The sequence below is a fragment of the Festucalex cinctus genome, chromosome 7 (assembly GCF_051991245.1).
Source record: "Festucalex cinctus isolate MCC-2025b chromosome 7, RoL_Fcin_1.0, whole genome shotgun sequence".
Lineage (NCBI taxonomy): Eukaryota > Metazoa > Chordata > Actinopteri > Syngnathiformes > Syngnathidae > Festucalex > Festucalex cinctus.
In genome coordinates, this window is record NC_135417.1 from 2,743,387 (window position 1) to 2,759,372 (window position 15,986).

At 39.8% G+C, this 15,986-nt stretch overlaps 1 protein-coding gene across 1 annotated transcript in view; it reads right to left on the reverse strand.

The window, feature by feature from the left end:
• Nucleotides 1-5,912: 5,912 nt before the first annotated feature.
• The window catches only part of chrnb2 (cholinergic receptor, nicotinic, beta 2), a 32,133-nt gene continuing 22,059 nt past the window's right edge, over nt 5,913-15,986 (reverse strand). The window contains exons 5-6 of the mRNA XM_077526362.1: nt 13,107-14,229; nt 5,913-9,266 (exon numbers count right to left, since the gene is read on the reverse strand). Coding sequence (XP_077382488.1) covers nt 9,117-9,266; nt 13,107-14,229 — 1,273 coding nt within the window. The 3' untranslated portion in view covers nt 5,913-9,116. The remainder of the gene's footprint in view (nt 9,267-13,106; nt 14,230-15,986) is intronic.

Below are 15,986 nucleotides of genomic sequence, written 5' to 3' on the forward strand. Positions count from 1 at the left end.
AAACCTGCGTAAATAGATTTCAAAGCGTCCAAGTGACCTTGGCTGTGGCATATAGCTGTGATCGTTTCAAATCCTGCCAGTGGAAAAATTACTGTGTGCATGTGTATGTGTGTAAAAGTATGAAAAAGGAAGCAGAATATTAGAAAGCCAGGAAATTGTTCTTTCTTTCTTTCTATCCTGTGGCAGAGGATTAATGGGGAATGTGGGGAAAACCCAAAAGAGATTCCACTACACAGTAGCAATACAGATTGAACACAATCCTCTGTTAAAATAGCATTTTTTTATGATTTAAAAAACACAAGTGAGGACTCGTTAGGAAATGTGGAAATTCATTGTTGCACACACAAAAACCAAAATGTCCTACTGGGCATCCTCCTCTTGTTTATGATCTGGAATGTGTAAATCAGAATGTCAGCAACATTTTCCATTTGTTTCATTTTTCATTTCAAGCCAGCCTGGTCTCTGAATTTCTCTGAAAATTTTTCCTGAATGATTACCCCGTGCGTTGGGGTGTGATAAGAGCCGTTTACATCTTCTCTGTTCTGCTGGGAAAACGGTAAGTTTACATCTGTTCAATATTTACAATGGCATAACCTTATTAGTGTGTTTAACACCACATTGATCTAGGACAATTAGGGCTGCTGAAAAATAAAATCATCAGGATCCACCCCCACTCTGGAGGACTTGCAAGAACCAAGGACACAGGCAGGCAAAAATCGTCTTGGACCCTCCGCATCCTGGTCACCACCTCTTCCAGCACTGTCCCGCAGGTAGGTGCTATCAAACTATGCTCACTAAAACCAAGATACCTTCTAATAGCTCGTTCCCTCTTGTCTTCAATACCCTGAAACAGTTGACTTAAAATAGTGACACCTTGCAAATATTTGCCATCACTACACATCCCTGTCTGACCATGTTGATGATTGCAGTTTCAGCTCTCTTCATATTTGTTGAAATAACATTGATCGCTATTTCACAGTACTAAACAATGGCCAATTAGTGGGGATGTAATCAAATTGATTGGTAATTTGATTTTGGACCAATTGTCATTGTAAACAATTCAGTCTCGATTTGTGGTTATTGATTCAAGGACGATATTGGTTCCTTTCGAACAATCCGATCTGAAACAATTTAGCGGCTGGAAATTGATTCTGTAACATTTTAAGCAACAAATCATTGAGTGTGACTGAAAGAAATACCTCAATTATGGACGGTGCAGGTGAATTTTCCTTACAATCCTGTTCTTTTATGTAAGGGAATGAGTTCAAATTAATTATTATAATTAATTAATTATAGTAAGCAAACAAATGCACAAGCATTCACACTATCTATCTAGCTAGCTAGCTCCTAGCTAGCTATCTCTCAACTAACACTTTTCAACCAACTATCTAGCTAGCTAACTATCTAGCTAGCTAACTAGCTAGGTAGCTATGCTTCTATCTATGCTTTTATCTCTGCTTCTATCTCTACTTCTATCTATACTTCTATTTATACTTTTATAACGTAAACTAATCCCCCACATATGACTCAAAAGTAAGTTTGACGTCGAAGGTCTAACTGCTATTTATTTGTAACAGTGTAAAAGTCATACAGCACTAAAAGTCATTGCACCGGTTTGTTGCAATGCGGTCGGTGCAGTGAGCGAAGTCAGTCAAAGTAATGTTGCACTTTATTAGGGTTGCAACATTTATCGCCGTTCACACATTTAACCTTGCATGTGTAAACATGTTCAGGGATGCCAAATCAAGTACAAGAATGATCGCAAGCATGGGTGGAGTGAGCTTTGTATTTAAGACGGGGTACGTCCTCACCCTGCTCACCAATTGCTTTTTCCTCTTCACTCTTCGCGTCCACCTGAGCCTCCGGCTGACCCGCGTCCTCCAGTCAGGTAAGGATGATGTTCACTTAGCTGACAGGAGGATTTAATCCTTTCCAATCGGATTTTACACTTTTGCCCTTTTAGGGGCCCGTTCTTGTGTAAAGCATTCACAAATGTTATTTGGCACCACAGTTCATCATGTTTGTAGTTGTCGTGTTTGACACGTTTGTACCTCCACATTTCTAAACCAACTCAAACCAATATCAAATTATACTTAAGTATACATAATATACTTTTAAAAAATCAGCACATCCCTTGTGTAAATTCCCACTTTAAAGGAGAAAATGTACATCTAATTCAAATTTTTTACCTATTCAAATCATTAGGACTTTCGAATGTTCAACGCTTCTACTGTAATACTACTACTACTACTACTACTACTAATAATAATAATAATAATAATAATAATTTTCCTCTAGGAAAATTCCTAAATTAAAAGAAATTAAAACTTTTTCTCAACTGATTTATTAATCATAACTTCAAAATTTGAAACATTTAAAACAATTACGACCAGCCCCAATATTTCCTTCAGAAAATTCTCAAACAAATGTAGAACTACATTTTTATAAGCCACCCCAAATTCAGAATTTCTGGACCAGCTCAATGATTTTAATTACATTATTATTATTATTTTTTACTGATTTTAATTTCCTTTTTAAATAATTCCACAATTTTGCATGAGAAAATCACCAAATAAAAGGATAATTCACCATTTTCAAACCAATTTAATCATTTTAACTTAAGTGTTCAACATTTTTTATTTATTTTATTTTTTTTTAATTCCTACTTTTTGAAAAATATTCCACATTTTCTTTGCACTACCTCCCAAATTAATGGCATTTAAAAAAAATCATCGTTTTAAAAAAAACAAAACATTTTTTTAAGAGGTTCACAAATTCTGCCAATTTTATTTTCATCAAATTTGCAAAAAAAAAAAAAAAAAATCAAAATTAAAAGGAGAAGTTTGACATTTTTTTCTTTAATCACACACAATTTCGCCCAAAATTGTAGTTCTGATAAATTCTGCAAATTTGTGTTGTTTTTGTAATTAAGTAGCAATGAAAAGCTCTCGGAAGTGTGGATGTCTCTCATCCTTGTTCTGTCCTGGTCCTGGTTTGTACGAGCAGCTTTGGGTTTCAGACCTTATCAGCCGGCTCACATCTCCGACAGAGGTCCAAAGAGCGGCATCAGATAATGTTAGCGGAATCCTACTGACGGACGAATTGCTGGCCATGAGGAAATGGACCACATTTGACACCAGAGCGCTTTCAGGGCTTCCCTGTCTTCTTCTTTAATGATGCTTGACCCTCCCTGTGGCGCATCCCCAACGGCTGTCGTTGTGCTTTCTATGATGGCTGCTGTTTGTCTGCTCGGCAGCATGTCTCTGCCCAACGCCGAGAACGCGTCCAGCCTGGAGAACGCCATGCAGCTCATGATCCAGACCTTCCACAAGTATTCCGGCAACGAGGGCGACAAGTACACGCTGAGCAAGGCCGAGCTCAAGAGCATGCTCACTAAGGAGAGGCACGCTTCATAATATGCAAAATGGCGTCAATGGGCTAACAAAAATTCATATTCATCTTATGCTAACACAAGGAGCAGCAACATATACAATCAGAAAATGCATCATTATGCATATTTCTTTTCTGCTCTGCAGGAGCAACAAATATTACTGCAGTTTAGTTGGGGACCGTCTGCATCTATTTTTCTTTTTGTTCTTTTTTTCAAATTTTCTTTCTCATCTTTTTATCTAGCACTTTACCTTTGTATTTTTTTCCATTCTTTTTTTGTCTTTTCATTCTTTTTATATTTACCTTTTCTTCTTTTTCTTTACCTTTTGTTATTCAACTTTCCTTTCTTTGTCGTTTCCTTTTCTTCACTACTTTTTTAAAATTCTTTTTCATTTATATTTTTTTTATTTTCCTGTTTTCATCTTTTTTCTTTTCCTAATTTTTGTCTTTGTTTTTCTTCATTTTTACGTTTTCTGTGTTTTTCTTCATTTTTTTCTTTTTCTTCTCCTTTGAGTCTGTTTCAAGTTTTCTTTCTTCTTACTTTTGCGTCATTTCCTTATTTTTCATAATTTTCTTATTTTTGTTTCCCTTTTCGTCATCTTTTCCTACTTAATCTTACTTTATTTTTCATAGTTGTTCTTTTCTCTTCTTTTTAGTTTTTTAAATTTTCTTTTCCTCTTTTTCTTCCTGTACTTTTTCTTCTTCTTGTTTTTAGTTTTCATTTTTTCTTCATTGTTTAATTTTCTTTATTCTTCCTTTTATTTTTATTTATCGTTTTGCTTTTACTATTTTTCTCTTTCATTGTATTTCTTTTATTATGCTCAGTGTACTGTACATTAAGCAAATAAAGCTCAGTGCTGCCCTCCATGTTTGTGGTTCTAGGTGGTACTACAAAGAAGGTGCGAGGTGGATTTTACTGAGTTCGTCTATCTGGTGGGTGTCCTCACTGTGGCCTGCAACGAGTTCTTCCTGGACTTTACTGAAAAGCCGGCGAAGTAGAGAAGGCTGTCTGTAAGAACGACACACACAACGTACACAACAGACACACTGCAACATGTCTAATCGTGATATGAGTTCCGCTGTTGTCATTTTGTCTCTCCAACATCAGTCTTGTTTGTGTTCATGCATTTTGTAACACTGTGGAACTCCCCATGGAAATAATACATGTGACTTTTATTCAAAACATCCCGTCGTGGTTATCTATTGACATAAAAATGGCCGCTAGGTGGCACTGCGTAGCCCATCAGATGATTGTGGACAAGAGTCAAAAGCTTTCACACATTTTCTCATTTAGTGGCATGAGTTGGTGTGGCCAAACTTTTCAGTTGAAGTAAAACTTTGCTGCATCAAACCTGCGTAAATAGATTTCAAAGCATCCAAGTGACCTTGGCTGTGCCGCATAGGCGTGATTGTTTCAAATCCCGGCAGTGGGAAAATTACTGTGTGCGTGTGTAAAAGTATGAAAATGGAAGCAGAATATTAGAAGGCCCGGAAATGGTTCTTTTTTTCTTTCTTTCTTTCTATCCTGTGGCTGAGGATTAATGGGGAATGTGGGGAAAATCCAAGAGATTCCACTACTCCGTAGGAATACAAATTTAACACACTCCTCTGTTAAAATAGCATTTTAATTATTTAAAAAACACAAGTGAGGAGTCGTTAGGAAATGTGGAAATTCATTGTACACACAAATTTTGCACATCCTTGTCTGACACTGCTGATTATTGTAGATTCAGCTCTACATATTTGTTGAAATGACATTGATCAATACTCCACAGCAATAAACAATAGCCAATTAGTGGGGATGTAATGAAATTAATTGGTAATTTTATTTTGGATCATCTGTCATTGTAACAATTTGATCATGATTTGTGGTTATTGTTTCGATTCAAGAACAATATTTGGTTCATTTACAATCCAATTTTAAACAATTCATTGGCTGGAAATAGATTTAGGAGCATTTTAGGCAAAAATTATGTAACTGAAAGATATACCTGGATAGTAAATATTGGACGCTGCAGGTGAATTGTCCTACAATATTGCTGTAAGGGAATGAGGTCAAATTCATTATGGATATAGTAAATAAACAATAAACGCAACAGCATTCATACTGTAATAAAATGCAATTGACATCTTTTTGGATTGGATTAACAGTAGGTTGACCAGCTACTTCTGATGACGTTTTTCAACAACACAATCGTCGCTGCTATGTGAAAAACACTTATGTCCATTTTTTTTTTAGAACGTTTTTGAGATTAAACTGAATGCAGACATCCCAAAGGTGTAATAAATAAATAAATATTAAAAAAAGAAGACAAAAATTGACACGTGTATCTATCTATCTATCTATCTATCTATATTTATATCTATATCTATATCTATATATATATATATATATATATATATATATATATATATATATATATATATATATATATATATATATATATATATGAAATAGTGGTTAGATGATTAGTGGTTTTAGTTCCTGCTATCATTATAATAAACAGAAGTGCACCAATATTGAAGAAAAGATTGAGAGTAACCAACTATTCTTCAGTGACTGCATTTTTTTTTTAAGCCACTTGTTTTATGTTTTGCTAATATGAAGCCTGAAGAACCCTATTGAGTGCCAAATAACAAACAGTAATATACACTGCTGCTTTTGTTCTTAAAGTCTTAATGTTCACCCACACAAACGGTATGCCGTTGTCATCTAATCGGCATTAATCTGCTGCAAAAAAATTTTTTTAAAGGATGTTTGCAGTGGGACGCATCCTGGACCGGAACAAATTATCGACCAAAAAGAAATTTGGGATTTTTATTTTGAAATACATTTAAAGACGGGAATTTGTATCATCCATAAGACAAAGTTGTCTTACTATGTTAAAAAAAATAAAAATAAAATCACCCTTTTAGCAACTGGTGATCATATTGGACATCATGTGGTATGACTTGAAAAATTATTTTTTTTCCACCCCAACAAATGTATTTTTTCATTATAATTTTACTTGTGTAGCTAGCTAGCTTGTTTAATTAGATAGCTAATTATTAGCTTAATCATTTTGATTTAAGTTGAAAATATTATTCGGTGAAATCCTTATCCATCAACGACTCATATATGTTATGTGCGAAGAAGAGTGAAGTTTAACACTACAAGTGAAACACTCAAATGTTTTGAAATAAAAAATCACCCAAAATGAGCAGAGAACGGTTCCAGCTCACCCACAACTCTGAGGACAAGCGCTTTGCAAAAACAGATAAAGGAAAGACAAAGCTGCTACAAAGAGTGTTGTGTTTACTTGCATGTGGACCGTGAGTGACACAAAGCAAACAAACACGCTGTTTAAATAATCTGAACCTACAACCTTTATTGGACTGCCATTGTTGGGATGGGGGTGGGGGGGTTATGCAGGATCTGGGAAGGTGAAAGGGAGGAGATTGGGGTCATAATGGCAGCGTCAGTGAGAAGAAAAGGAAAAAGAGTGGACAGAGAGAGAGAGAGAGACTTCTGCATGGCTTCGGGGATCGTCTCAAAATGTCCGATCCCCAGCGTCCGCATGAGTGTCAAACCTCACAGCTTAATATGATTTAGTGACGTTTCCCCCCCACACACACATCAGCGATACAAACCCTACGTGAAAAGCTGACTTGTGCTCTTGCTAGGGGCCTACATCACACCGGTATACTGTAGCTATGTAATGTATATAATTCAGTGTCATTTGGCCTCGCTCCCGCTTCTTGTTTGTGAATCTTTTAAGCCGCTGTGACTCATTCGCCAGAGTTGATCCGCTTGTCATTTCTCTCTTGTTTATTGAAAAATTCATCCAGCTGCACTTCCTCCCCTACAGCATGTGCCCGAAAAAAAAGAAAAAAAAGCCTTTCGCTCGTCTGCCGCAGGACATGCGAGCGATGTGGATCTCCAGCAGTAACAGGCGTTCCCGAGATGAAATGTTTTTCTTTTACATTTTAAAAATCCAATAAGAAGGGGACACGTTTGGGAAGAAGATATCAAAGATGATGCATAGAGGAAGTGGGGGTAAAAATATGGAAGATGTGGTCATTTACTAAATATGAGTATGCTCAAGTACAATTAAAAGGATGAGGAAGAAGAAAAGGAATGTGTGGACAATTACGGTAACAAAAGGAAAGGAAATACACGACAAAAAGAAGCATCTGAAGGAAAGGAATAGAAACTGTAGAAAAGGGGGTTGCAAGGAAGGAAAATGGGAGAAGAGGAAGGAAAAGAAATAAACAGGAAACGTAGGAAAAGTAGGCAAGGAAATGAAGTCGATGAAAGAAAACTTAAGAGAAGTAAAGGAAAAATCTCAGAAAAGAAACAAGGCAAGGAAGTGAGAGACAATCAAAGTAACTGAGGGGAAAATGATTGGGAAGAAAATGGAGGGATGATAAAAAGGAGGTCTGACTAAAGAAAGCAAGATATGGAAAATGGGCGATAAAATGAAAGAAATATATGATGATATTTGCCATGGAAATTCAAGAAACAAGTAAAAAAAAAAAATGCAAAAAAAATGGAAAGGAAAGGAATACAGATCAAATGAGACAAGGAAGATGAGGAAAATAGTGAAGGAAAGGAAAGAAGAAATGTAAGCTAAAAGAAAATCAAAAAAGAAAAATGAAAAGGAGAAGTAGTCAAGGAAAACGGGCAAGCCAAGGAAGTAGATGATGAAAACCTGAGCAAAGTAAAGGAAAAGTCCAGGAAAGGAGGCAAAGGTGAAGAAATGAGGGATAGCAGACAGATGAGAAAAACAGGAAGTAAAAGAAAAGGAGAAAATCAAATTCAAGAAACAGGAAGGAAGACGAGGAACAATAAGGAAAGGACACCAAGGAAACGGGTTAAGGAAGGAAAGAAGAGGAACACAAGGTAATGAAAAGAGTTAGACAGAAACAAATAAAAGAGGCAAGTAAATGAAGTAAGGGACATTAAATCGGACAAGAAAAGAAAAAGCAATGAAGGAAAAGAGGCATAGCAAAAAACACAAAAGACAAGGAACAATGAGGCAAGGTAAGAAAATGAATGGGACCCAAGGAAAGAGGCAATGAAAGGAAAGCCGGGGTAAAAAAAAAAAAAAGAAAAAAAGTAATGGCCAGAAAAGTAAAAGAAGACAAGGAACAATAAGGCAAGAAAAGAAAAGATAGTGACATCATCACATCAATGACAGAAATTGGTGCAGTTGCCTTCTATATTGTTACCACGTCATCTCCCTTTCCTTGTTCAGACTTCCTCCTCATTTTCCTTTCTGAAATGAAGCCTGCTTTACAGTTAAAAGATTCCCCTCACATCGCTCTCAATATAATCATCTCTTTGTTTTCTTCTACACATTCTTAACCTATCAGCCACATGAGTTCATCTTGCACTGATAGAACGTTCACTGTCCGTCAATGGTGGTCAAATTAAAAAGAGACGAACCGTGATATGCTTGGACCCTCCTTTTCCACTTGTGACCCGACAGCGGCCTATCTAGGCACGAGCCGATGACGCGGTGAGGTGGCGAGGACTGACGGCGAGCAGGGAGGGTCAGTCTGCTGAAGGGAAGAATGTTTTCCCTTCCGTTCACAAGAAAAAAAAAAGTTGCCAAAAAAAAAAGTCTAGAAAGGGGCCGAGATTGCTGTTCACTTCCTGTCCCACAGATCCGGTTAAGACCCCCTCCCACCTGCGGGGCGGCGGGGCGCTGTCCCGTCAGCGTGATATGGCGGCGTGTGGACGTTCAGCCCGGCATGTGGATGGTCTTGGCTGTGTAGTTCTGGAAGAGGGGCTGCAGGAACATACCCAAGGTGCCGAACACGCACACGAAGACAAAGATCCACAGGAAGAGGCGGTCGATCACCATGGCGACGTACTTCCAGTCCTCACTCACCTGTGGACAGAAGGGGAAGACGGGAAAGTCGACTTTGAAGGAAGTATCAGTTCACACCGCCGGGTTTCTTTAATCCTACCTGTAAAAGCTGACATTTTCTCAGATTTTTACTCTGAAGCTCTTTTGAAAAATGGCACAGACAGGAAATGGGCAGACAAAGTGGCTATTTTCCGCAGAAGCCTCTTTCAAACTCCCATTAAAAGGTGACATTTTCCTCAGTTTCCACTGGTACGATTCTGTGTAAACAGCACTGGCACAGAATCGGGTATGATGTCAAGCTGGCCATTTTCCGGCATCTGAGGTAGTTTCCCCATTTAGGACCCTTTTATATACTGCTCATTGTGTACAAAATGTAATTTTCATGGCTATTTCCTGTGTAAATTACACTGATAATGTATGGGGTGGCAAAGACGACCCAGCAACAAAGGTTATTGAACGAAAACTAATGAATTTACTAAAATCGCAAACACTCTCGTTAACAAAATAAAATAAACACGAGGGTGCGTTTTTGTTTTTGTAAGTTAATATCAGTAATGAGTTTTCTGGGGTTCATTTTAAATGTATTTATTTTGATCTTGGTGTACATTTGTACAGAAGAAGGAAGGTCAGACAGTTGTTTGAGAAGAGTAATTTATTTAAAACTTAAAACTAAAGCTAATACTAAAACTAATAAAAAGTCAACTAAAACAAAGCATTTTTTTTTAATAAAATCAACAAAAGCAAACCTGTTCTATTAAAAAAACAACAACAGCAACCTGAATTTTTTTTTTTTTTTTTTTTTTTTAAGTTAGTAATAAACATCAGCAGCACAAAATGGAGGGACAAAGTTGACCTAATTGGGTACAATATCGATTTGACAATTTGCCACCATCTTACACTAAAACCAGTTGGATCAAAAATGGACCAATCCATTACTTGGGTCAATTTGACCCATTTTTGAGTCAAGAATTGGGTCTTTTTGTCATGACCGTGTTTTGCATGTGTGTTATTTGGGGCCAGGGTTATGTTGGGGTCAAGTGTCTGTTTTGAACTGATGTAAACAGCATCTAGTTTCAACTGGTAATACGCTGTGTGATGTCAAGAGCTATGTGATGTCAAGAGCTATGTGATATCAGGAATCTTTAATCTCTTTATCTAGTCAACAGCCAATCAGATAATTCCATGTTAGTCTTGTTACCCATATGTCTAGCCACAACCAATCAGATCGATTCACTGTCTATATAAGCTGTCTGAGAAATGTGTGTTTTTGTCGGATTATTACTTCTGTACCTCTGCGCAACTCTCGTTGTTTCTCGTCTAGTCAAGTTTGTTCCACGCCTCTCGATGTGAATAAATAGTTAAAATCTTATTTGTGTCTGCGTTTTTGGAATCCAACCTCAGCACATAACACTTTTAGTGTAAAACAATTCATAAATATTGGTCTTTACTAGGGTCAATTTATTTATTTTTTTTGTATAAAACAACCCAGAAAGTTGGGTCTAATTGACCCATAAAGTGGATCGGTCCATTTTTGATCAATTGGGTTAACTTTTGCCCCAACTGTTTTTAGAGTGAAGGAAGCCTCTTTCATTTTCTCATCTTTTTCCTGCTCTGTTTATAAATGTGCCCGGAATGAAGGGGTGAAGTAGATCCAGTAATTTTCCGTCTTCAGAGGTAGTATCACAATCCCTTTAAGAATGGCTGTCAAAACCCGACAATTTCCCATGATGCTGCAAAGTCTAGACATCGCTCTTCCTTTCAACATTTGTGCTTTTCCCACAGAAAATCTTCTCTTCCGACTCCGATGCGCCAATTCCGCGGGATCTCTGCGTAAAAGCAGCTCGACGGATAAGCAGAACTCGTTGTCCCACCCCTGTCATTTTCTCTTCATCGCAATCCCGCCGCCGTGAAGCACGCGTCGGGTTAATGGAGGTGAAGGGTTAATGCAAGCTGGGACTCGTTCCTCCGCACGGCGCTGATGAGGTCTCGTCAGGAGTCAAGGATGACGGGAAGGACGTGGGAGCAGGGAGAGTGATGGAGGGCAGGGAGAGAAAGAGTGACACCCCCCCCCATATGATGATGGAACAAGGAGTGAGACGAGGAATGTGGGAGGACAGTGATGATGACGGACTCAAGCGCAGACGCGACCGGCATCGTTTGTCTGGAAGAAGCCTTGAGGTGAAGTTCTTCTAAATGTCGCCCTTTTCATCGGTTGTGCTCCTGCGTGCTCAGGTCATGACACTGTGCAATAATTTCATGACTGTTGAATCTTAAGTAGACCGCAATTGCGTCACTGGATCTGTCCACTTCGCTTTAGCTAAATCGAAAGATTTATGCTTGGATTAGTCTAATGAGATTCATAATAACTACTGTAGAATATGAGAAGTAATCACGGCGAGCCACTTTTATTGTCCACACAAATGTTAGCAGCCCACTTCCTGGTTCAGTGAATAAGTGGACAATCGCGAATTAGCGCGTCTACACAAATGTACAGTAAACACTGACAATGGCCAAACATGGCTGTAGGTTGGCTGAAATGCGGTTTCAAAATAATTAACTATACTAGTTTTGAGGGGAAAATTTTAGTGATGACCAAGTTTTGTGGTCAATTTAGCCAAGTTAGCCATTTTTCCCAACCCTAGTGGAGAGAAGAAAGGCGAGACGATAGATAATGCCGCACATAGTGTACGTTTTCATGACGACAAAGGGGCATTTAGTTTCAAGATGGCGATTAGGCATGTTTCTCCTTTGTTATGTGAGCAAATATTTAAGAAATGATAAGCCAATTCATGAACCCTAACTTTCATGCATCCATTTCAGCACTAGAAAGACTCGCCATAACACTTTTACTGTCATGTCGTGTCATGTTTCAGTTTTGGGGGGTTGAGTTTTGGTTTTGTTTAGGGTTGTTTATGTTGTCTTTTGTCCGGTTTTGTCTCCCCTAGTCTCATCATGGTTAACCTCATCCACCTGTGTCGCCCCTCCCCGTTGGTGTTGCTAATTAATGCCCTCTGCCTGCTGTGTTTTCCAGGTGTGTCTTGTTAGTGTCTCGTTCGTGTTGGATTTAGGGAGTGGTGTTTGTTTACACTTTGTGGGAGCATTGTCTTGTCTCTTCTTGTCATTTCTGTTTAAGTGGAAGTCAACCTTAAACATTTCTTGACAATAATATATGTGACCTCACTAGTCTAAACATGCCATTCTCATTAATATTACATTTTTGGAATATGAGTTAATCAGCAAAATCCAGCCGTTTTCATCCATGCATGGGGCGACCATTTTGCTACTTGCTGTCGACTGAAGATGACATCACAGTTGCTCAGGTGTCAGGCAACAACCAATCAGAGCTAACCTGTTTTCTGAAGCTGCGCTGTGATTGGTTGTTATCCGAGACCTGAGCAACATTGACGTCATCTTCAGTCGACAGCAAGTGGGAAAATGGCCGCCTTCTGAGATGACTCAAAACGGTTGGATTTTGTCGCTCAACTTATATTTCACGAAAACAATATTAGCCAGACTGTCATATTTTGACTTAGTGGGGCTGCATAGAACATATTAGTGTCAAAAAATGTTTTGGGGGAGGGGATGCACTGTGGCCACCTATCGCCTGTCATGTCAGATCTTTCCATCTAACGCGTTAGATCGACGTTTTCAAGAGCGCTCAGGCCCGACGGAGGTCTTTACTGAGTGCCATTCTCAAAACTGAGCTTCACCTTTGGGATTGGATCTCATCATCAATGCACATCTGTGAAATGTTATGGCAAGTGAGTGGATAATGTAACCGTGCTTTCTATTTTCAAGTACCAACATCCCTCTCAGGGCTTTCAAGTGCAGGCTGTAAATAGACAGAAAGATGATACTCACACTCTGGTCATCATCCTCGCTCTTCATATGGTTGGCGATGAAGCGCACTCCTTCCACAGCCTCGTCAAAACCCGGACAGGCTTGAGCCAGGATGGCCTGAGTCAGTGCCTGACCTCCCGCTGCTTGCTTGCCACGATTCCCGGAACCCCCTTCCCGGTTCTCCCTCACCCTGTTCAGACCGTCCGTGGACCCCCCTCCCGTGCTTGCCAGATCCCCTCCAAACTGTTTGACAGACGCTCTGTTCACGTAGCAGGTGCAAGGGTCGCCGTCCTCCTTGGCGAACACTCCGGTCGAAGTCCCCCCCGCCGACCCCGCGCTGCCGCCCAAGCCGAGGCCCACCATAAGGGCTCCCGCCTCCCCGCCGCGCCCGCCCTCCTTCTGCTCCTGGGCTCTCCGTCTCTGGCGCAGCCGCTGCCTCTCGCAGCTGTTCCTGGGCTGGCGCATGAAGAGCAAGGCGGGCAGCTTGTTGAGGAAGACCACCTTGACCCACGGGGGCATGGTGTGCGTGGTGGGCGAGCGGTGGTGCACGTTGAGCACGCACACGCTGGTGACGATGGAGAAGGTGACCAGGACCATGGTGAACATTAGGTACTTGCCCACCAGGGGGACGTCCAGCGACGTGGGCGGCACGATCTTGGAGATCAGCAGCAGGAAGACGGTGAGCGCCAGGAGGACGGAGATGCACAGCGTCATCTTCTCGCCGCAGTCGGACGGCAGGTAGAAGACCAGGATGGCCAGCGAGGTGATGAGCACGCACGGGATGATGAGGTTGATGGTGTAAAAAAGCGGCTTGCGACGGATGATGAAGTCGTACGTGATGTCCACGTAGGCCGGATCCGCCGGGTTCTCGTTCCGCCGACCCGGCAGGGCGATGATGTCCCACTCGCCGCTCGGCGTGAAGTCGTCCATGCTGGCGACGTCGGCGCGGAGCACCAGGTCGATCTCGGTGCGGTCGTAGGTCCACGAGCGAAAGCGAAGCGTGCAGTTCTGCTGGTCGAATGGGAAATGTTTGACCTCGATCTTGCAGGCTGACTTGTAGATGGCCGGCGGTAACCAGAAGATGCTGCCGTCGTAGGAGACCACCGCGTTGGAGTAGAACGACACCTCATACACGCCGTCAGCACTGAAAGAGAGGGAACGAAACGGGAGAAATAAACACTTGAAAGGTGGAGGGCACCGCATATTGTTACTAATCCCCTTTCAGGCTGCACTTAGCAGAAAGTGTGTGCTGTTATCAAACCCATTCATTGTGCATGGTGAGGATCATTCTGTTGCGATGGCAAGGTGTTCTCGAATGGTAAAATTGTTCTATTTGAGATTATTGTCGTGACGTGAGACTAATGTTAATTTTGTCAACAAAAACTAGACAAAAATAATTTCGTCAACACACATTTTTCACCGGACTAAAACTAGACTAGACTAAAACCCTTATTAAGAAACAATAACTGGGACTAAATCAGTAAGCATTTCGTTCACTTAATAAAAACTGGACTCAAATCTATGGACATTTTAGTTCATGTACAAAAACGAGACAAAAAGTGTATGATTTTGTAAGATCTCGTCTCTGCTCATCTCTGTCACGTCTGTGACACTGTCGTGCACATACAGCACAAATACATGGGACAGACAGGAGGTGAATTCACGGTGAAAGGTTAAAATAAAGTAAATTACAGTTATAATTTAACATTAATCCAAAGGCTATAATGTTCCAACAATAATAATGTGACTGCTATTGCTAACTAATGCTGGCTAACTTACTAGCTGGTAGCATGGCAGCCACTGTAATTGTTTGTGAAGTTGTTTTTCATCAAAAAGATGAGAACATTTTACGTGAAATAGTTTTAGATTAAAGGTAAAAAAAAATAAAAAATAAAATAAAAAAAAAAGTAAATTGTAGTTATAACTTAACATTAATTCAAAGGCTGGAACGTTCCAACAATAATAATGTGACTGCTAACTAATGCTGGCTAACTTACTAGCTGGTAGCATGGAGCCATAGTAGCCACTGCAATTGTTTGTGAAGTTGTTTTTCACCAAAAAGACGAGAACATTTTATGTGAAATAGTTTTAGATTCGAAAAGGTTCAATAAATCTGTTGATATATATATACAGTATATATATATATATATATATATATATATATATATATATATATATATATATATATATATATATATATATATATATATATATATATATAGGTGTAAAATGGTTGTCATGACTAAAACGACAGTTTTTGTTGACTAAAACTAGTCGAATAAAAGAGCTCATATTTTAGCAGATTTATTTACATGTATCTAACCAAGTTTCCGCTGAGCTATTAGTTTTTCTGTGCTGCTAGTTCCCTCCTCCTCCTTAAAATGAGCAAAGTCAGGTCTTTCGTTTGCTACAATGACAAATACATCTTGTCCAGGTGCAGTCTCACCAGCAACAAAGTCTCCCTTTTTACTTCCTGGTAGGCTGCTCTTTCAGCACTTCTAAATATGGGCACGCTGGCAACCAGGGCGCCGTCATCATTCCGTGTTGCCGCGCAACTCTCACACTGAGCGAGTGCAGTGTGAAAAGGGTTTTAAGGTCACAGGTGAGCTGGAGCCCAGCTGACGTTGGGCGTGATGTACACCCCGGACTGGTGCACATACTGTATAGACAAACAACCGTTTACACTCACATTTACTCCACAATTTAGAGTCTTAACATGCATGTCTTTGTAATATGGGAGGAAGACAGAGAATCTGGAGTATGCAGAAAAAAACCCAAACAAGCATGGTGAAAACATACAAACTCCACACAGAAAGGCCAGAGTCCCGAATTCCGGATTCAAACCTCAAAACTGTAAGGCAGCCATGCTAGCCACTCGTTCACCATCCAGCCTCCCCTGAA